Below are 23,387 nucleotides of genomic sequence, written 5' to 3' on the forward strand. Positions count from 1 at the left end.
TGACTGCAGCATATTTATTTCACCAGTATCGAAATTGTTGGCCTCTGAAAAATGTGATCGCAAAGGCTACTTGTTTGTGTCTAATAATAATAATAATAATAATAATAATAATAATAATAATAATAATAATAATAATAATAATAATAATAATAATGATAATAATGATAATAATGATAATAATAATAATAATAATAATAATAATAATAATAATAATAATAATAATAATTATAATTGCAATAATAATAATAATAATAACAAGTTGCTTAACACTGATACGAAAGGGAAGCTTTTAACGCTAGGTCGCCGTTTGATTAGACGCTAGACGAATTCGCTCTTTTTTTTTTTCTTTTTTTAATGTCGTCTAGGCGAAGTCACGGAGCACATTATTCCAGTTTCTGCAATGGTTGTTACGATTTGTTTGGACGATTTTTTTTCTTTCCGAAATCTGCCATCTTTTGGCAAAGTTTGTGTATGTAGGTGTTTGTGTAGCCTAACCTCATTATCATTATCAGCAGATAAGAAGCGAGGCGGAAACAGATCGAGTTTGAACACCAATAAGGCAGTCTTTAAGCACACAAAATTTTTGTCGACACGCAAGCCGCTACACACGTTTGCGCAGGACTACCTATTTGAAAATAAATCCAAGAGACTTAAGTCATTTTTCCACGCCAAATTGTATTCGAAAACATTTTTAGGGATCAATTTAGTTCGCGATTAATTTAAATCAATGCCTCTTTGAAACTTTTGAAAGTCCAACCTGATGGAACACATCTGCCCTCGAAGTTGGTTACCTTGGTGGGTTGCTGGTGCCACTTAGCGCGCGCGATAGATTGGTTGGCAGGCCATGCATAAAAAAGACAGGCCCATTATATGATGTGGTTAATATGTTTTATAAATATACGCCGAATGTTTCAATTTCCTTTAGGATAGATTTTCGAATTTGTGCGATCAATCTTGGCTGACTCTTTTGGAGTCTTGGAAAATCAGTAAGTTTAGTCTAAAATTTAAAACCAATTCGCTGTCGAAGAGGTGAGATTATTTAATTCACAAAAGCATCAAATTTTTCCGGAGGTGAGATATTTAATTCCTGTTGTAAAACTTAACTCTGAATATCTGCCAAAAATCTAAGATAAACCTTACAGGCCCTCTTAAAGGTGCATTAAATAGCCTATTTTGAATTCTCATAGGGATTACCGCTGTACACTCGTTCCCAGACTCCCGTTCCTAGATCCCCGTCCCCTGTTCCCGGTTCTCCATTCCTGATTTTAGTAACATCCCACAAGAACTGAAAGATTTCTTGAACACTTCTCATTTGCATAGTAACATCAGCTGATCTGGAAGAACAACAAATAAGGACGCTGGAAATTTCAGTCAGGGAACCTAATTTCATCCTCTACTGACAGAGCATCCCTCTACTTGTTACTTCTGTATACAGGGCTTTTTTTTTAATCCCTAACCCTCAATTCAAAGAACCTCCCCAGAGTCCCATTATCGCTATTTAAAATGACGTTCCCCAATCCCTGGAAGTGTTCCTTTCTTCTCTTCTCCAACCGGCATGGATTGACAATAAGATTTGTTGCTATGTAAGGCCCCTGAAAAGGAACTTTGTAAATACGCTAAGAGTCTGGTCTTCATAGAAATACGCATACAACAAAAACTGAAAAAATCAGTGACTTCCGCAGATGACTAATTGAACTGGCAACCGAGTGAAGTTTTGTCTGGTGAATAATCTTATCGGATTTTTAATGAAAACGAGGGTTTCAGCAGCTCTTCTACAAAGTCGTGTTATGTATACGGGCAATCAGATAGAATTTTTTTTGACCAGACATTTTCAAATTCTCCCTGATATAGCCCCTAAGTGATCCCAAACGCTAGTTTGGTGCATTTCATTAGTCTGTAACAGTGTTAAGAAAATGGAAAACTTGTTATGGTACAATCGAAGTGAAACGAAACGAAACAATGAATAAACCCCCAGTCAGATTTCCGTCTGCGTGTGATAAGCCGAAAGAGAAATAAAACACCGGAAGTGTAGAGTTTCTAAATTTGAAGATCTGTATTTTGCAAAAAGCGTTCTGCGTAGACCATGAAGGGAATTAGAATGAATAAGTGAATGAAGGTCGTAGTCATGTACACAAATTAAGCAGTTTCGAAAAGAAAGCCTGAAAAAATTCGTGCTTGAACGGGAGTGGAACCCATGACCTCTGCGATACCGGTGCTCCGAGTTCTCCGAGGTGTGAACGCCAATGTTGAGTTTGTTTGGCTCGAACTCTCGCATGCCTGCTGCGCTGACTTTGCGGTATCTGTATCTAAAGCGATTATTTATTGCGTTCGGCATTAGTAGAACGCATGCTATTCGTGTCGCTTCTTTCTGGATGCTGTGCGATTTCAGGGTTTGGGCGCCATCTTGGACTGGCTGACCACTCGCCTCGATTTCATGCGAGAGCCGCTGGTGGAGTGAAGTTCCGCGGGTTGAATCGAACGCCATTGCTAAACCCTGGCTTAAAGAAATTGATGATCGAAAGAGACAAGCTAATTGCCTGCAGAATAAGAACAGATGAAAGCTGGTCAAGATATAAATGTGTTAAAAACGAAGTGAATGAAGCGATAAAACTGGCTGAATCATCTTATTATAATATCGTATTTCGCTGCTAACTATAGAAATACCGGCATTTTATAAAGACCTCTTGGAAAGAAAAAAAATCTTATCATGGCCAAAATACCAGAGTTAACTCAGAATTAACGCTCTCAAAATTGGGGACGTTTCTTAATTATACTTTCCCGGAGAAATAAGTGAGGTTTTAAATAATCATTTCTTAAATATAGGACCATCAATTGCCAGTGAAATTCCTCCATCCAATACAGTACAACCCCAACCTCGTTCCCAGGGACTTTTCCCTAGCTTGGGGGCGGGGCAACCTCGTTCCCAGGGACTTTTCCCCCAAGCTAGGGAAAAGTCCCTGGAAACGAGGTTGGTACAACCCCGTTAATACGGTCACCAATGGGTCTCAAAAAATTGGCCGTATTAACGGGGTGGCGGTACTACCGGGATAGGGTCAAATTTCATGACTTAAGGGCGGCAATGACAGAGTACATCGCACTCGCACTTCCTAAACAACCCGTTCTCTTTAATAAACAATGGGAATGTAGATGTACGGAATTTGTCGCGGATTATTTTTTTGTTCATTGCGTGACATTTAGCTTAGCGTTACACAATCTCGTACCCAGAGTCTTCAGGCTTTTTGGTCAGCGGGGCAACGCCGGGAAGACTCTGGGGACATCGATAAAATTCAATTTTTTTAATTGGCTGTTCCGTAACGGTTTCCATTGTTTTACCGCGGAAATCCTGCGGTAGTAAAATTCGATGTCCCCCGAGTCTTCCCGGCGTTGCCCCGCTGACCAAAAAGCCTGAAGACCCTGGGTACGAGATTGAGCGTTACATATTTTGAACATTTTCTTATGGCACGTGGACAGATCACGCGGTTGACACGTGATCACTTGAACATTTAACATGCGGTATTTTTGTCGAAGGAGAATTTTCTGTTTTGTACGGAGTGTGGCTGTAGAGTTCGGTTTTGAAACCCGTTCGCTTGCTGGAAATCTGTATTTTTTATGGAACATTAAAAGAAGATCGATAAATTGATGACAGAATTGTACAAAATACTTGAACTTAGTAGTATCAATCGTCCTTGTTGCGAAGCACATTGACTAAATCGCTTCGTAATTTGCCTATTAAAAGCGGATGTTAGCGTCAAGATTTACTGTATTTTCTTCGTCATGTTTGTAATGAAAACAGGGAGGAGTGTTGCTGACTTTGTAAAGGAAATCGGTTGTTTGATCAGAGTAAATGACAGAGGTCAATAGAATTGACGTGTCACAGGCGTTTTGGTTTTCTAACTTTAGCGTGAGTGGTCGTATTAACGGGGTGAAATTATAAAGGATTGTACAGTTTAGGATTTCAAAATGTGGCCGTTGGCCGTACTAACGGGTGATCCTATTAACGAGGGTTTTTTTTATAAGGCATTGCATGACCCTTTTGACGGGCAAAAAAAACTGGCCATAATAACGAGGTGACCGTATTACTTCCACTGTCTTGACTTTAGCGATTATGTCAATCCCGTATCACTTACCTTTGTTTTGACAGAAAAACCGATGATACTGTTCTAAAACTAAGGGAGATCCTGTTGTCTACTAAAAGAGGCAGCACCTATTGTCGTGCCGTCCTTAACCCATATAATAAACTTGTCTATCGCTACTGGTATCTTCCCAGATAAGTGGAAACTGGCGAGAGTATCGTCCGTACTTAACGAAGAGGCGAAAAATGACCCCAACAACTTCAGGCTTATCTCTGTTTTCCTTGTCATCAGCAAATTGGTAGAAATAATAGTTTTCGACCAGGTCTATGAGTATCTAATGGTGCACGTTTTCTTACCAAAAAAGAAAAGCCGAAATAGCAAAATCTTTTTGCTCATTGCTTGTTTTTTCCTCGTCCGTTCAGGGCTTGAAAAAATGCTACGCAACTCGCAAAATATCCGTGCGTATCGTATGTAAAACCATCAAATAAGATATACCTATTCTACTAAACTGAAATTTCCTTAACAGCCTAAATGAATAACCTTTTTAAAAATATAACAATGGAATATTTACCCAACCAACACCCGAAGCTTCTCATCTCTGGCGCTCAAAACGCTTGTTAAAGTGTATATTTAATGTATGACGTCCATGTGACAATTCTATTTCGGTTTTTTGGAAGTGAAGATGTAGTGCCGTGATTTTGATGTTTACTTTTCAATGTACATTAGTGGGGTCGGAGCAAATCACTCAAAACCATCAAACGCAATACAGTCTCAAGATACCAAAGGTTTTAGGTAAGCAAAACTATAAACCATCATATGCTTGGGAATTGTATGGCTTATATAATTTAACAGTTTTGAGAAGAAGGACATAAACTAGGCGGATAGACGATCACGCGCGGATAAGTATTTTTTTAGCGTTTGGCTGCTTACCGACAAAAAGGAGATGAAGCTCGATTATAAATCGTGTAAAGGAATTTTTAATTGACTAAACACGACGTTCCCCTTACATTTGTTATATCTACAATGAAGAGAATTTAACGATGTATATAAAGGGCATTTGTACAAGCGGGGAATATTGTCAAGAAAAAAAATATTTTTTTGTCATTGACCCAGGTCTTATCAGTATAATATGCACGATTGAGATAGCTAAGGCCAACAGCCAGTCGAACTTTTCATGAGCCGAACCTAATACCTTGAATTAACTACATGAAACGTTCGGGGTCTGAATCAGTTGAGAACGTGTGCTTCAATGTGGAACGGCTCAGCCAGGAATTTCGGCTTTGGAACGGCTTTGATTCAGACGTCGACCTTTTCATGAGCCGAACCTAATGCATAAGTTATTATAACATATTCCAGATGCAGTTTCTAGTAGAGAGCATGTTTTGCTTCAAATAAATTAAGTTCGGCGTCTGAATCGAAAGGCCGGATTTTGTGATTTGCGCTGACTTTAATTTGAGTTAAGGCCGGCTCATGAAAAGCTCGGCGTCTGAACTGGGCCTAAACATTTCCTGTTCGTGTTATATGTCCGCTTTCCCACTAATCTTTATCTGTGCTCACAAAATTAAGCAAACTTTTAAAATAAGTGAACCAGAAGATAAATGATGGCGATGTTTGAGGTCTTAAAACACGATTGAATTGTTTCGGTTTCTTGCATAAAACTAATTCATTTGAAAGTCTTCGATATAATTTATTAAGGTTGCACCTTTAGAAAGCGAGAGTTGACGAGAAAAATACAAATACTAAAATTTGTATTACATGGTCTTTGCCTTTAGCAGTTTGCAATAGAGTCATAAGGCGATATTTCTGTTTATATACTTCTGGATCGAGTGAAAGTCCTACTGAGTTGTAAGTTATCTTAACCCAAAACTGAATGAAAATACAGCGCAAAATATGGCATTGACTTTGTAATTATTTTGCGCACCTACATTGTTTCAGTTGAATTTTCTGGGATCAGTTCAGCCCGTTTTTGTCGGAATTAATTTTTCGGTATCATTCGTGTGTAATTAATTAGTTTTGAGCAGTGACATCGCATAAGGCAATAATTTATTTCGGTTTCTGTGCATAACGATATGGCAACACGTTTTTGGAATCTCATTTTTCAGTGCGAGATACGTCGAAGCCAATCACTACTGAAAACTGATGGCTGACGTCTCCTCCTTTTGCTACGCATCTTAAGATGGTCCGAGAAAGTCCGATTTCAAGCGGCGGTGCCTCGGTTGCGTTCGCTTTTACAAACCAAGATGGCGTAATTTCCATCGAAGCGTACGATTCTCGAAAATCTCACGGAAAAATAGGGATTACAGAAGGACCAGATTGCTTGACAATTGAGACGGCGGGAATCAATCTTGTTCCCAGGGTCTCTCCTCTTCCCGTCTCCCTCTCCATTCCTTGGTACGGGAAGAGGAGAGACCCTGGGAACGAGGCTGGGTGGGACTTCCATTTCACCGTCTTTCGCCGTAACAACCAAATTATCCAGAATACCTTTTTGCACCAAAATGGAAATCACATGCTTTCAAAGGTGGCTCTAATAAATTGGCTGATGTTCGACTCGCTGTAGGCGGTGTGGGACAAAATTGGAGAAAAGTGCTTAGTCGAGAGATGAAGGTTCGCTGTCATTCGTGAAATTTTGTTTCCAAAATAAAATTTTCAATTAAAGAATAATTGAAGATAAAGATGTGTGTTTTTAGCTTTGCTCCAGGACGCATAAAAATGGCGTCTGTGGTTTTGCTAATTGAAAACAAATGTTGGTAATGGAAGGGCAAACGGGGGTTATTCTCAGTTTATATTTTCTTTTAAAAAGCCTCAAACAATTACTGGTCGACACTTTAAACAGACCATCTTTAAATCAGTAGCCCTGTAAAGCGTACGAATTCGTACGCTTGACATTTTAAGGGTGAGGTAATTGCTGGCGAGCATTAGCAAGGCAGCACACTATTCTTTCCAATAGTGGAAAAAAAACAAAAATTTTTCGGATGTAAGATCGGAAGTATGCGCAGCTGAATGTTTTTTATTTATTACTATTATTATTATTATTATTATTATTATTATTATTATTATTATTATTATTGTTATTATTATTATTAACCGGGATATCTAGGCCTGCGATGACGTCACTTAAAACTGCACATGGAAAACGATCTCACAGAGTTTTTAGAATACATTATATTATTCTAGCCCTTTCAGGCAGATCATTTACAGTGTTCTTTTCCCTGTTGGGGCAATACATGTGACTTTTGAGTCAACATCTCTGCCCGTTGAGGTAAAGTATGCGACTTTTAAGTCATATTGTTCTTTGTCCATAGAGGCGAAATAAATCTTATAACCACAGATTTAAAATTTACATCGCTCGTTGAATCTAACCATTTAACTGTTAGGTCAAATGGCTGTCTGCACTTTGAGGGGAAGTCTGAAACCCCTCACCACCACTAGCGTCTAAAAAGCATTTTAGTGAAAAACGTCTGTTCCTTTAGTATAGTTAATAAGTTGTTTTTCCTTGAGGTTTGGTGAATGTTTTGTCCCTTTGAGACATAACTGTCTTGTACTTCATATAACAACATCTAGTCCCTAATCTGGGCCTATAACGTGTCCTGCAGCCGGACACCCTGGCAAGTCAATAAATGTAAATCATACCTTGGGCTTCTGAGGTGGGTATTAATTTCTTCCATTGTGTTCAGATTTTATCCGAATGAGCCTGACTGAATATATCGGAGCAGATCCCCCCTCCCCCCCCCCCCCTTAATAACTCTAAGAGTGTTCAGGTTAAGGCCTGGTTTTCACTAAGGCATAAGAATAAGCATTATTACAAACGCCGCTTAAGCAAGTGAAAATACCTGCAATATGAGCATAAACATAAGCGCAAGAGGAACCAACACGTTCATTCTCCTTGTGCTTATGTTTAAGCTTATGTCGCAGTTTTTAAGAGTTTACGCAACAGGACGGCTTATTTGGTGGGACGGCAAATTGTGCTTGTGTGACCAACGTGACCGGACCAAGTATTCATTACTCTAGATTGTAACATTCATACCGCTCGTGGTTTTCAGGTTTTCACAAATGACGGAACACCAGTTTTAGTCAAAAATCGCCTACAAATGTGACGGTGTTAAGATGTCATTTTGGTCACACAACGATATTTCACCTTCCCCTATCCTCAGCCGTCCTGTTGCGTAAGCTCACTAATAAGAAGGGGACGACACAAGTTCAAGCACATGCAAAAGGCAGTCAACTTTTTCGTCCGCCATCTTCCTAAACATCCAGGGGAGCTGGTATCAAGAATTCCATCATTAAATGGCTTTCCGCGAGTGCGTCTGTCCTTATGCTTATGTAGCTAATGTTCTCACTTGCTTATCTTTATGCTTATGCTTATGCTTATGCTTACGTTCTGGTAAAAACCAGTCTTATAGCATTGAAACTTGGCGAATGAGCACTGCTTTTTTCTTTGGGTTCCACAACGGAAAGTGATGACTTTTATGACCTGATATTACATCATGATTTCTTAGATCTGCTTATCTTTAGTTTTGCTTTTTAAGGCTCACTGGTGTTTTCTTATACAGTAATTTCTGTTTTCTACAACAACAGTAACTTACAAATATTAGAGCCAAAGCGTTTTGAGGAGGAAACTTCCAGCGCTCATGGCAAAGAGTCCAACCAAAAATGGAAAGGAAAGTGACGTCACGCCAACTACTGAGGAAAGTGACATCACCCAAGCTGGCGAGAAAAGTGCGGTCACACCAGCTGTTGAGGAAAGTCCGGTCACACCAGCTGGTGAGGCAAGCGACGTCATTCCAGCTGGTGAGGAAGGTGACGTAAAGCCAGCTGGTGAGGAAAGTGAGGTAGCGCCAGCTGGTGAGGAAGGTGACGTCACGCCAACTGGTAAGGAAAGTGACGTCACGCCACCTAGTGAGGAAAGTGCAGTCACCCAAGCTGGTGAGGAAAGTGACATAACACCAACTGCTGAGGAACGTGACTTCACGGCAGCTGGTGAGGAAAGTGACGTCACGCCAACTGGTGAGGAAAGTGACGTCACGCAAGCTGTTGAGGAAAGTGACGTCACGCAAGCTGGTAAGGAAAGTGACGTCACCCCAGCTGGTGAAGAAATGCTGGATTTTGATGAAGACACTTTTAGAGGTGAGAAGAAGCATGATTCCTTTTCAGTTGACAGTAAAGAGACACCCTAGTATAAATCCTGTTTTAGACAGCGTACAGTGCAGGTGTATATTGGAGTGTGGGTGCTGAACATATTCCTTCCCCCGAAAGAGCCTGAAGGTGAGGCCTAAACTATTGCTTTTTCCATTAGTAGTTTGCTTTGAAAGAAAATACTATAAGTCCAATTGTTTAAAACGTTTTGAAAGGACTCTATTGTATAAAAAAAAGACGTAAAATGTTTGCGCGGACCCTTCGACCTGGAGTGGTAAAGTAAAAAAAAGTCCCTACTCGACCAGGAATTACGCGTACACCTTCTAATCTGAGTGTTCCTCATTCAAAGTCCTATGGGTAGATTGGTACGAGTGAGGTGTTGTGGGATCGTTTGGGTGGAGGAAAAGACATCTCGCCAACCAACGAAGGGTTTTATCGACGTTTTCTTTGCACAATTATTTTTTTAAATAACCTCTGCGTAAACAGTGTTTTCCTTGTATTTGACTGCAACTGCCGTTTTTTTTTTGTGTGTGTGTGTGTGTTTTTTTTTTTTTTAATTTCCAGATTCTACAACCCCTTACTCGTACCAGACTTCCCATATTTTCAGAGAAGGAGAATTTGCATCACTCACCCTGATCCCCATACCTCACTTCTTTACAGAAAATTACAACAATTTGACAATTGCTTCGTGCTTCGTGCTTGCACCACCCCAACACCCCAACTCGGGTCCCTATTCTGTCCAAGCTCTTACGAAGTTGTTGAATTCGCACGTTTAGCTGATGAATGAAACACGAAACTTCTTCTGATATTCTTTGTTTTAGCCATAGCAGAGGTTTACAATAATGGAGGTAATGAGAGATACAGACAGGAAGATTTCAGCAACGCCGTACACTTCTACACGGAGGGAATTCAAGTGAACTGCAAGAATGAAGAACTCAAGGCCAAATTGTACAGCGGCAGAGCAGAAGCATACTTTTGTTTAGGTTAGAGTTTTTCGGTGTGATTAGGCTTATGTCTTAAGAGCACTTTAGATTGAAACCTCATTAATGCAACACCTCTCCTCTCATTTCCTTTACCTAACTGTGTCTCTTCTTCTTCAGGAAATTATAATGATTCACTGAATGATGCTAAGGTTGCTAATGACTTGCAGCCATCATTGGTAAAAGCGATCGTGAGAGGTAAGATTTCTAAGAAAAATGTACATCTCGTTTTATCGCTGGGCGGCGGTTGAATATAGTTCGCTGTGACAAAGATCAAATTTTAAACACGGCTTCATGTTCCATTCACTGAAAGTTACATTACATGTATATATAACCGATTAGGTAATCATAAGGCATCATCAAGTTTTTAATACCGTACGTATAAAATACACCTAGAGAATTTTAGTTTTTTGACTTGAAAGACATCTCAGTGGGAATTTGTCTTCTTGTGGCTAAGCTAGCTACCCGGAATACAACAAGGAGGGTGGCCTTGTCTTTGCCTCCTTAAAGTGTTCTACAGTAATATTATACGAGCCCTATGTTTTAGGAGAAATGGTTTCGAAATAACATTATTCTGATTTTTTAGGAACAAGTGCTTGTGTTCAGCTGAATCAATTTGAGGAAGCCATCATTTGGTGTGAAAAAGGATTGGCCGTATCCTTTATTGCGGACAATACAACGTTAACGAAAAATATTATTCAAAGTCAAATTTATTTTCTTTCATTCACGCTTATCTGTGCCACCTCACGCAAGACAAATTACAAAAACTAAGTTTTTTGTCTTTTCATAATAATTTTAATGGTGCTATTTTTTCTTAAATTTCTGAACAAACAAACAATATGACCTTCTGCCTATAGTATATGTAGTTTGACGGTTTTCTCGACTGTTGATAACTATTACAATTATCGTCTTACAAGTCTTGACTTATGTAAGATTGACAAGAACAACCAGATGTTGTTGAAATTAAGAAGCCGGGCCGTCAATGAACAGAACAAGCTACAAAATGCAGGCGGAAAGGACGATGCAAATGAATCTGACATCACAACTGCTACTGAGAAATCACTGGATGATAATAACGAAACCACTTTAAGAGGGGATGAGTTTTGGTAATGATTACTTTTGGTCCAAGAGCTTTTGACAGTTTTATTGGAAAGTTTGAGATCCAGGCCGCAACAGTTCTTAAGGGAGTGTTCATTAGTACATTTCGTCGTGTCAGAAATAGATTTCAACCGCAAACTAGCATGTGTAACTACGAAAAGACCATGCTCATCAAAATAGTTGCTATGTTTAGATACCTTTTAAACTCCTCATTTGATGCTACAATACGAGTAAAGAGGGCTTTCCACACAGCCCCAGCTTCGCGAGGTTTTGCGAGTCACGTATTTCTAGTTATTTGTGGTTTAGGGGGAAATGGGGTGGGGAGTCGGTATTTCGTCAGCCTCCTTTGTAAATTGAAAAACATATGACCTCCCCCTCCCCAATATAGACAGTGATAACTAGTTTATGACCTTTATTCAGGAAAATGCAAATGTCTTTTAACGTCGTTCCTTTTAGCAAAAGCAGAGCTCTGCAAGAATCAGGGCAATGACGTGTTCAGAAAGAAAGACTTCAGCAAAGCCATATTGCTTTACACAAAAGGAATCAATGCGGACGTCAAAGATGAAGAACTGAAGGCCAAACTGTACAGCAACAGAGCAACAGCACATTTTAATCTGGGTAAGAAGTTTGGAGATTTTAACAGTTTGTCATACTGATTAATGTATTTCCACAAAAAACTAACAGCAATGTACGTTAATCGTGCGCTCATTAACAATGCATATTTCTTTTCATTGATTTTCGCACAGGTATTAAACTTCCATGACTCACTTAGTGATGCAAAAACTGCCACAGACTTACAACCGTCTTATGTCAAAGCGATTGTTACAGGTAAGAGTCAGAAAAGAAAATGGGGAGAACTTTACGTTGTCATTCTACCGAATAATAATAATAATAAACGCTTAGCTGAGGAATGCTTTGTATTTAAAGTAATATTCTCTCGATAGTGTTAAAACGAGTCTGTTATTCATTCTAAATCGAATCCTTGTAACTTGTCATCTAATCTGGAAGAATTACTGAACACTTAAGTGGCACTTTCCCTAAGAACGGTCCACTGCGTTTCGGGTCGAAAAACAGTTTGCCCTCAAGCCTTGCCCACTAAATCATCTTGGGTCATAAGTAAATGAAATGACTTTAGTTTTCGGAAATACGTTAAAATATATTTTTTACAAGCCACAACAGTCAGAGCGTTCGAGGACCTAAATTTGAGCGTGGCGAAAGTAGGAAGTTGCATAAAATTGAAGAGCTCGCTGCTCGAAAACCAGGAAACGCCACAAAAATTCATTATAATTCTTAAGTCAAGTGTTCCTTCAAAGGTATGAAATGCATGTTTATTTTGATTTGTTTGAATTATTACGGTCACAAAAACTAATATTTATTAACCCTCGTTAGAACGCTTACTGAAAACCGGTGAAAGTACCCTGTCTTTGCCGGCATTTATTTCACAAGTCCAGACCGACCCATTCTAAATTCCAACTGAACTTTGCTAAACAGATGTTAGGAAGCATAGAAATATAAAAATACGTTGCGCTTTTTATCTTCCTTGACCACAGCGACTTCGCACTTTTGGTGCTTTTTCGAATGTGAAACCCGCATTATGCAAATGAGGTTGTCGATCAAATTCAAATTGTTCTAAATCAAGACATTCTTAATCGCTAAATTTCACCATTCTAAATTCACTACACCAAAAAGCACACAAATATAAAAGCAAAAACGGTTTTACCCGTTTAAAAATGCCTAAAACCTGATGAATTATTTAGTCCTGATCTCTGAATGCTATGTAAAAAAATTGTAAACATTGAAAATGCTAATTGCGTTGTGTGGGAGAGATGTTTGTACAGATTCCTTTTCCGAAGATCCAAGACGTATCTTTCACAGAAGCAAATATCGTATTTGGTCAAAAAGAAAGTCAAATTACTCAAGGAAAGTTCTAGAACTGACTTCGGGCTTATTTCTCATGTTCGGGCTACTGCGCTACGCAGTCTAAGAAGCATATGTGAAAATACCTCATGAACATTCTTATCGGGGGATTTTGCAGTACAATTTCGTTTTGATACGCAATTTTTTTTTGGGGGGGGGGGGGGGAGGGGCCTACACCCCCTCAGACGATAAAATTGGACAATTTTTATTATAATCACAGAGAACTTCGCGTATTCGAGAGGGGGCACTTATTCGAGGATTTATGGCATTTTAGTGGACTGCCTGTCAACTAGCTTGGAGTAGTTTTAAAATTACACTTACACAAAAACAACGCAGCAACAATATACTTTACTGATGCTCCTTAATGTGGGATTTGATTCTCCTTCACTAAGAGGAGAGCTCGTGTTGAATTTTCAATAATAATGACTTTAAAGTAATTACAGAAACAATGAGGCATAACACTAGAAATATCATCTACAACAAAAAGTGCAAGTTAGAAGCTTTGGCATTTGCGGCGAAGGGCCTCAAGTGAAACTCTCAGAGCAAGCTAACAGCTAACTCTACCTATGACCCTAGTCCGCCAGGGTTGCAACCAAAACGCATCGCGACGGACGGATTCTCCTTCCCTCGCTTCCTATAAAATCTTTTTTTTTTCTGTACAGTTTTTTCCTTCCGACTTTCATGCAGAAGTTCCTATCAATTCATTTTGAGCAACAGATTGACAATGCCCAGCTTTTGAAAATAAATAAATCACGTGTTTTACATAAGCGAATTCAAGTTTTTCTCATTACTACATGCGATTTTTTTTTTCGAACTGTAATAAAATAACAACTTGCACTTCAACAGTCGACCTATCATTTCTTTCGTGGTTCTGAAGTTTATATTTTCTATGTATTGAGAAAGGCACTTTACGTAGAGGGATGTACAGGCATCCTCCTGTGAATTTCAGTGTTTTGTGATTTCAGATGGCAGTATGCCAAACTCAGCGAAATATTTTTAATTATTTCTTAAAGGACCTTCAAGCTATGAATACCAACTGAATGGCGTAAAAAAAGGGAAATGTAATAATAAACGAAAAACTTAGTAATGAAAATAGGTTTCTTAAAACCTAAATACTGTTTAGCAGACAGACTAATTTGCATAAAAATTCCCCGCAAAGTATCTAAAAATCAGGACCGAACAAGTTTTAGGCATTTTAAAACTATTAAAACCGTTTATGCGTTTTATTCTGTGTGATTTTAGGCGTAGTTAATTTAGAATGGTGAAGTTTAGCGATTAAGAATGTTTTGATTCGTAACTGAATGGAATAATTTAGAGAAAATTAGGAAGTAAACTGAGAAGTTTAAAAGACCTTGACCTATGACCTACTTCAGTGCGGGAGTTATGTCGTTAAAATGCCATATCCGGCAAAACAAAACTTTCTTCATCAAATCATTCTGTACGTTGGTCGTAGATCAGGGAAAAATAAGAGGGTCTTGTTAGCATTGTCCTTTTAGTAGCCATTTACCAAACAAAAAGGCAATCAAGAAATAACCAAGAGTGTAACACAACATTGATTTAAAAAAACAGTCAAGTGTTGTCGATTTCAATGCAGGTCATGTCACAGTGTGTGCTCATCCATTTAAAGCTGAATTATTTCTTCAAGTTTTTGATACTAAAAACGTGTACGAATTTTCAATAGCACTTTTCAAAAAAATGAAAATCGACAGTAGAAAACAGCGAGAAGAAAGATTTCTTTATATAGGACTAAGTGTCCCACACAACGCAATTAGCATATTCAATGTTTACAATTTTTTTACTCTGATAGCATTCAGAGATCAGGACTAAATAATTTATCAGGTTTTAGGCATTTTTAAACGGGTAAAACCGTTTTTGCTTTTATATTTGTGTGCTTTTTGGTGTAGTGAATTTAGAATGGTGAAATTTAGCGATTAAGAATGTCTTAATTTAGAAGGTCTTAGAACAATTTGAATTTGATCGACAACCTCATTTGCATAATGCGGGTTTCACATTCGAAAAAGCACCAAAAGTGCGAAGTCGCTGTGGTCAAGGAAGATAAAAAGCGCAACGTATTTTTATATTTCTATGCTTCCTAACATCTGTTTAGCAAAGTTCAGTTGGAATTTAGAATGGGTCGGTCTGGACTTGTGAAATAAATGCCGGCAAAGACAGGGTACTTTCACCGGTTTTCAGTAAGCGTTCTAACGAGGGTTAATAAATATTAGTTTTTGTGACCGTAATAATTCAAACAAATCAAAATAAACATGCATTTCATACCTTTGAAGGGACACTTGACTCAAGAATTATAATGAATTTTTGTGGCGTTTCCTGGTTTTCGAGCAGCGAGCTCTTCAATTTTATGCAACTTCCTACTTTCGCCACGCTCAAATTTAGGTCCTCGAACGCTCTGACTGTTGTGACCTGTAAAAAATATATTTTAACGTATTTCCGAAAACTAAAGTCATTTCATTTACTTATGACCCAAGATGATTTAGTGGGCAAAGTTTAAGGGCAAACTTTTTTTCGACCCGAAACGCAGTGGACCGTTCTTAGGGAAAGTGTCACTTAAGTACACTTGAGGTAATCAGACGTTAAAGATGTAGAAAAGCATGTCGGGGTTTTAAAAAGTATTTGAGTTGTAAACTCTTTATCGATTATTTTACTACAGTTAATGAAAATATAATCAGGTTATGTTCACTGATTTATAAAGTATGTTTATTGGCCAGATTTATGAAGGCAACCAGTGATTTCATGTGTGATATTGTGTGTTAATCACAAGGGAGGGGAAAGTTTTGCCACAGTGCTTTTCTTATTTTATAACTAATTCGTGGAGGCATGATGCTGGCTGATCTGTCATAAGTCAAGTAAAATATCATTCTGTTTTATTAGGAGCAAGTGCTTGTTTTCAGCTGAATCAGTTTGAGGAAGCCATCAGCTGGTGTGATAAGGGATTAGCAGTATCCTTCATTGTACACTAACAAATAAAAAGAAACATAAATTTTTATCTGTTCTGCGACCTTTAAATGACAGAAACGTGACCATTGGTAAGTATGAACTAATTTAAGAAAAATAAACTGATTGTGACTTCCTTTCGATTTGTGTGTAACTAATTATCATAAGACTATGCGGACTTTCTTTTGAAAAGTTCCACTCCAAGAGGCATCCAAATGCTGGCAAGGACATTGATATTTTGACATTTATAAGTTACTCTGGTATTAACCGTTTTTCGTTATTAAATCGCAGCGTTTTGAAACATTCCTTTGAATCTTTCTTTAGGCTTTTGACTTGTGACAGACTGTGTTAGGTCGAAACATAACTTGCTAGACTAATCCTCATACGTAATAATTTGAGGGTCAAAGTTAACAAATATTTTAAGCCAATTACCTCTCGTTATTGTCGGTATTCTCCGAAAGGCTTTCTGAAAACCTTTAAAACCTTTGTTTTTCACGTATTAGAAATCTTGACTAATGTAAGATTGACAAGAACAATCAGAAGTTGATGGAGTTAAAGGGCAAGTCGGTTAGCGAGCAAAACAAGCTGCAAGGTACTGGGGAAAAGGCAACGAAGGATCTGTCAGAAAGTCAAACAGTAAGTTTGATAAACATCAATTCAACAAGTTTTCTTGGAAGTGTTTATTGGTTAACAGAAACGATTTCATTAGCCATGCTTATAGAAGGTTAACATTAAAGCGATATTCGATTGAGTGTCGCAAAACCAAACTCAACGTAATTACTCTGACGAACTACAAAAGACGTAAGCAGCAAAATAAACCAATCAGAATTCAAAGCAAATGCATGTAGCCAAATCGTGCAGGAGCAAGTCACTGTTGGTTTTGGTTTGACTTCCATTGGTTGAGAAAATGGCGCGAACTTTGCCAGCCAAACATAGAGGACAGTATAGCAAAACCAAAGCAAACGCGAAATTGCTTTTAATACTCAACTGAACAGCACTCTACAAACCCTTTAGCATTGCTAGTTTTTGGTTTTCTCACCGAATGTGGATTACCTGAACCTCTCCAGCTTCCATACAAAGAAATCCTGTTATAGTTCCTAGACTGACGAGTGGCAAGAGCTCACAACGATTCTTCACAATCTATGCTCTCGGTGATATTCCAAGCTGCTGGATCTGTCGGAAGGTTACCAATGAACTGACTGAAATGCTCGTTATGTACTTAACACTTAGTGGGCGGCGTGGGTGGGTAGTGAGGTTTGAAAAATTCACTGCTTAGCGATCATAAGAATTCCAAATGAAACTCGATTCATTTACTTATCTAAGCTGTTCAATTACTTTCCATATTGGGGTCCGTCGCTTTTCCACTCTAACCGTCATAAAGTGGTAAATTTTCCTCTAGGAAATAATATCTCGTTCACTTCACTGAGAAAGAACAGTAAGTAGAAGTAAAGAAAGAAACAAATAAAAGAAACAAGGCAAACTTACAATGCACTTATTTTGTCACACAATTCGCCACTTCCGAAAGGCGATAAATCACTGTTTTACTTGCACGTTTTGTTAAGACATTACAGTAGCAATGATGATGATAATGACGACAATGTCGATTAAGATGATTAAGATTGCTTGTAAAAGTGTTTTTGTTAATTACAGTCGAGAATCAAGTAGATTCGTTGTGTAATATTTAGCAGCCTGGAGCCTATTACAACACCAAGTTTAAAACAAATGATCATCAAACAAGTTTTCCGAATGCCATTTATTGAACAAGCGCAAGTAACAGTGTCCATAATTGGAAAATTGTTATTAAACCATTTATGTTTATATTTGACAGGAAAGAGGCACCTTTTTTGTCAAAACTAGCAGAGATGCAAACGACAGCTGTAGAGAAAGTTGCATCTTTGACAAAGACATTCCCGAAAATCTCAAAGCAATCATACAATACCACGAACGTGAACTAAGAATTGGAAAGAAAACGGGAGGCAAATTACTGGAGGGGAATATTTATTGGAGGCTTGGGAACGCATATTACAACTATGAAGACTTCAAAAAAGCCATATACTATCATGAACATTGTTTAGAAATCGCAATAAAAGTGGGAGACGTCTCAAGTGAAGGAATGGCGAATGGTAATCTAGGCAACGATTATCACAACCTCGGAGATTTCAAAAAAGCCATGCACTACCATGAACGTCACCTAGAAATCGCAAAAAAACTGGGAGACGTCTCAAGTGAAGGAAAGGCGTATGGTAATCTAGGCAACGATTATCGCAACCTCGGAGATTTAAAAAAAGCCATACACTACCATGAACGGCACCTAGAAATCGCAAGAAAACTGGGAGACGTCTCAAGTGAAGGAAAGGCGTATGGTAATCTAGGCAACGACTATCACATCCTCGGAGATTTCAAAGAAGCCATACACTACCATGAACGGCACCTAGAAATCGCAAAAAAAGTGGGAGACGTCTCAAGTGAAGGAATTGCGTATGGTAATCTAGGCAACGATTATCAGAACCTCGGAGATTTCAAAAAAGCCATACACTACCATGAATGGAGCCTAGAAATCGCAAAAAAATTGGGAGACGTCTCAAGTGAAGGAATTGCGTATGGTGATCTAGGAAACGATTACGCAAACCTCGGAGATTTCAAAAAAGCCATACACTACCATGAACGGAGCCTAGAAATTGCAAGAAAAGTGGGAGACGTCTCAAGTGAAGGAATGGCGTACGGTAATCTAGGCAACGATTATCGCTACCTCGGAGATTTCAAAAAAGCCATACACTACCATGAACGGAATCTAGAAATCGCAAGAAAAGTGGGAAACGTCTCAAGTGAAGGAATTGCGTATGGTAATCTGGGCAACGATTATGCAAACCTCGGAAATTTCAAAAAAGCCATACACTACCATGAACGTGACCTTGAAATTGCAAAAAAAGTGGGAGACGTCTCAAGTGAAGGAATTTCGTATGGTAATCTAGGAAACGATTACCGCAACCTCGGAGATTTCAAAAATGCCATACACTACCATGAACGGAACCTAGAAATCGCAAGAAAAGTGGGAAACGTCTCAAGTGAAGGAAAGGCGTATGGTAATCTAGGCAACGATTATCACAACCTCGGAGATTTCAAAAAAGCCATACACTACCATGAACGGAGCCTAGAAATCGCAAGAAAAGTGGGAAACGTCTCAAGTGAAGGAATTACGTATGGTAATCTAGGCGACGATTATCGCAGCCTCGGAGATTTTAAACAAGCCATACACTGCCATGAATGGAGCCTAGAAATCGCAAGAAAACTGGGAAATGTCACAAGTGAAGGAAGCGCTTATGGTAATCTAGGCTGCGCTTATTTTGAACTCAAAGATTTCATAAAAGCCAAACACTACCATGAACGTCACCTAGAAATCGCAAAAACAGTGGGAGACAAAATTTCAATTGCTACAGCTTTTCATAACCTTGGAGTTGCCTTTCAATCAACGGGCTTTTTAAGCAAGGCTGTAGATTGTCATCAACATAGTATAGCTACGTTGAATGATGTAAGGCATGATCTCGGGGTTAATGATGACTGGAAAGTGAGCATGCGGAATTTGTTCCAAACTGCGTACGTTAGTTTATGGCGTTTGTTTTTAAAGCAAGGCAAGATTATGGAGGCTCTTTTATCTGCTGAGCAGGGGCGTGCACAGGCTTTGAATGATCTCATGGAGTTCAGGTATGCATCCAAACAATACCGAAAGGAATCTGCCACAGAAATACAGGCTATAGCTGAGTTAAGTGGTTTTCCTTCTACTACAGTTTTCTTCGCGCTTGAGCACCAAGAAATGATTTGGTGGGTTTTAAAGAAAGGAAAGGATGTACAGTTAAGAAGAAAGCAAATCCCCGAGGGTCAAGTTGATGCCGAAACTTTCTTGGACACCACAAGGAAGAAAATTCGTGGTAAAGCTGTCGAATGTGAGGATCGTTCATTAAATATGACGAGGGACGAAAACCTTGCAGATGAGAGTTCCCCTCCAGATGAGAGGCAAAATCAGCAGTCCTCCAATCTTCCGATTAATGCTTTAAGTTTATTATATGAGACTCTCATCAGTCCCATCCAAGATTTGTTACTTGAAAGTGAAGTAATATTCGTCCCGGAGGGTCCATTGTGTTTGGTTCCTTTCGCTGCATTCATGGACTCAGATTCAAAGTACTTCTGCGAATCTTTCAGAGTCCGTGTGATTCCATCACTGACGAGTTTAAAATTGATCGCAGATTCTCCCGCTGATTACCACAGTAAGAGTGGCGCGCTTCTCGTGGGTGATCCTTGGATAAAAGAGGTTACGTTTGAGGGAACGAAGTTTGACCAGCTGCCATTCGCACGAGAAGAAGTGCAGATGATTGGTCGAATACTTCAAACCACGCCTCTTATTGGAGAGCATGCAACAAAGAATGAAGTATTGAAACGACTCTCCTCGGTTGCTTTGGTACACATTGCAGCACATGGGCGGATGGCAACAGGAGAAATTGCTTTAGCACCAAATCCTTCACCGGTATCACGGACTCCTGTCTACAAAGATTTCGTTTTAACAATGAGAGATGTACTGAATGTTCAGATGCGAGCAAGACTGGTTGTGTTGAGTTGCTGTCATAGTGGCCGTGGGGAGATTAAGGCTGAGGGTGTGGTTGGCATCGCACGGGCATTTTTGGGTGCTGGTGCTCGGTCTGTCCTGGTGTCATTGTGGGCGATTGATGACGAGGCTACTATGGAGTTCATGAAAATATTCTATCAGCACTTAGTGAAAGGTGAAAGTGCCAGTGCAGCTCTGAGCCAAGCCATGAAATCCATGAGAGAATCTGATGAGTTTAGTGCAGTGGATTTCTGGGCTCCGTTTGTACTCATTGGTGATGATGTCACCCTAGAATTGGGCAGGCAAGACTGAGTAGCGAAAATGAATTGTGAGTAGACTGATCAACGTTTGAAATAAGAGAATTTAGTAGCTATCTACTAAAGTTATTTGCAGCTGATTTTATTTGACTTTTTGGAACCTAATACATTCCCATTCGATGGGAAAAAGCAAAAGTTCTATAAAGTCTTAAATGTTGCAGTTTTTCTGTTTACTTGGGTTTGGGGAGATCAGTGACTTTTTTATGTCACCATTAAAGACTTTTTTACCATAGGGAAATTTTCAATTCCCCCGCTGTAAAATTTTCACTCGAAAATGAGTAACCTTTTCGTGGTTTCTTACTGATGTGCGAAATAATATCTCCTTCAGCTTGGTGATATTTTTACGGTTTTAAAAGCATGAGGGAGGGGATGGGCTAATCTGAAAGCGATACAGTATCCATCTAAAAATTGAACTAACACATTTAGAGATGTTCGAGATGTTTTAGGAAATATCTAAATCATTTGTTGAATGACAGAACAAAGAGGGAAGACAAACAGATGGAAAAAAATGGAAAAAAACTCCTTGATTAACAACACTATTTTGCATAATTATTGCAGACGTTTTTAACTTTTACTCTAATTCGCCTTCTTGTTTTTTTTTTGCTTTATAGCTTTTGAACACAGAGCTGTAATCAATATTTTTGATGGATTATAGATGGAGAACCATTATGACAAGACAAGGATGGCTAGAAACTCGTCCAAGAGACTGTAAATACTTGTTTATTTTGAGTATCATGTGATTACGATTGTTTTGAAGTCCTTATCGAAGGAGTAATGTCTACCGTACAGTTCATTTCAAATGCTTTTTAGATAAGGATTGGACTCTTTAGAGACTGTTTTAACTATTTACACTACAAAAATGTCTTAACATTTTTAGGTCGAGAAACGTTTCACGGCAATATATTAAATTGATTTATAGTTGCCTAGTCCAGGACTTGCCAAAATCCTCACTTGGTTGGACAAAACATTGCTATTTTTGTATGTTTTTTTTTTTTTTTTTCATTTTTTCTACTTGGCTTCTTCCATAGAACTATAGTAGACCCGTCATAGTAGAGTTGAGGAACAAGAGACATTTTTGTATAAAACGGCAAGAAAATAGGTTTCAGGAATCAAAAGAGACCGACTTCTCTTCATCAAAGGTGTGATTCTCTTGTAAATTCTGCCATATACTCAGATGTTAATAGTAAGGAGCCGTAATTTTTTTTCTTGATTTACAAGTGGTTAATATTTGTTCATCGCAAACATTTATTTCATAAATTATAACTGCTCAAAGACAGGAAAACATCAAAACGAAAACAAACAAGAATTAAACTGCAGAGAATCGAGCTGCAAGAAAAAAAGGCTTAAACGTTAAAATTAAGATTTTTTTAATGTAGTTAAAATGTATACATAAAAATGAGCTTGTTTCCAAAGTGACTGTGGAAATGAGTCGACAAGGAGAGAAAATGAATATTCGGTTTTATCAATAGATTTAATCAGGTAATGTGACCACCGTGGTAATTGAAATATACTTTGTCTATATCTGTTTTACACAAACTAGGATTACTAAAAATGTCAAGGAAATTAGAAAGTAACTTAGTGACCAGAAAGCTTCAATCACAATATGTTTAATTAGAAATTGCTTCTGCAAAAACTGATTTTTTTTTCATACCTGAGCGCAGTTTATTGAAGATTTTTCAAGTGGTGAATTAAAATGGTAAAATTGTTCCCAATACAAAAATTAAACTGCAGAGAATCGAGCAGCACGAAAAAAAGGTTTAAACGTTAAAATTAAGATTTGTTTAATGTAGTTGAGATGTATACATAAAAATGAGCTTGTTTCCAAAGTTACTGTGAAACTCCGTCGACAAGGAGAGAAAATGAATATTCGGTTTGATCAATAGATTTAATCAGGTAATTTGGCCACTGTGGTAATTGAAATATACTTTGTCTGTATCTGTTTTACACAAACTAGGATTGCTAAAAATGTCAAGGAAATTAGAAGGTAACTTAGTGTCCAGAAAGCTTCAATCACAATATGTTTAATTAGAAATTTGCAAAAAACTGATTTTTTTTCATACCTGAGCGCAGTTTATTCAAGATTTTTCAAGTGTTGAATTAAAATAGTAAAATTTGTCCCAATGCGCTGCAATCTTAAGTCAGGTGTACAGTGTTAATAGGTACCAGCTAGCTGCCGGGTGGAACCTAGACACAAAAACGCGTTCCACCATGTAGCTTATTCGTCGAGTACCAGTTTAAGAGGCCATAATGGCAGTTAACAACGTTTGCTTATGAATTGCAAAGAGAAACTTCGATTATCTGGTCTTCTTCTCGATTTTCC

At 38.4% G+C, this 23,387-nt stretch overlaps 2 protein-coding genes across 2 annotated transcripts in view; both read left to right on the plus strand.

Moving 5' to 3' along the window:
• LOC146467025 (uncharacterized) overlaps positions 1-22,776 on the plus strand; it is a 152,563-nt gene extending 129,787 nt beyond the window's left edge. Inside the window, exons 12-13 of the mRNA XM_085126677.1 lie at positions 17,982-21,078; positions 21,679-22,776. Coding sequence (XP_084982803.1) covers positions 17,982-21,062 — 3,081 coding nt within the window. The 3' untranslated portion in view covers positions 21,063-21,078; positions 21,679-22,776. The remainder of the gene's footprint in view (positions 1-17,981; positions 21,079-21,678) is intronic.
• LOC146467033 (uncharacterized) lies at positions 7,666-11,940 on the plus strand. Its single transcript, XM_085126489.1, has 5 exons — positions 7,666-7,717; positions 8,649-9,197; positions 10,028-10,189; positions 10,307-10,384; positions 11,741-11,940. The coding sequence occupies exons 2-5, from the start codon at positions 8,702-8,704 to the stop codon at positions 11,938-11,940; spliced, it is 936 nt and encodes a 311-aa protein (XP_084982615.1). The 5' UTR covers positions 7,666-7,717; positions 8,649-8,701.
• Positions 22,777-23,387: the final 611 nt, after the last annotated feature.

Source organism: Pavona decussata, unplaced genomic scaffold (genome assembly GCF_977016875.1).
Source record: "Pavona decussata unplaced genomic scaffold, jaPavDecu1.1 SCAFFOLD_140, whole genome shotgun sequence".
NCBI classification, from domain to species: domain Eukaryota; kingdom Metazoa; phylum Cnidaria; class Anthozoa; order Scleractinia; family Agariciidae; genus Pavona; species Pavona decussata.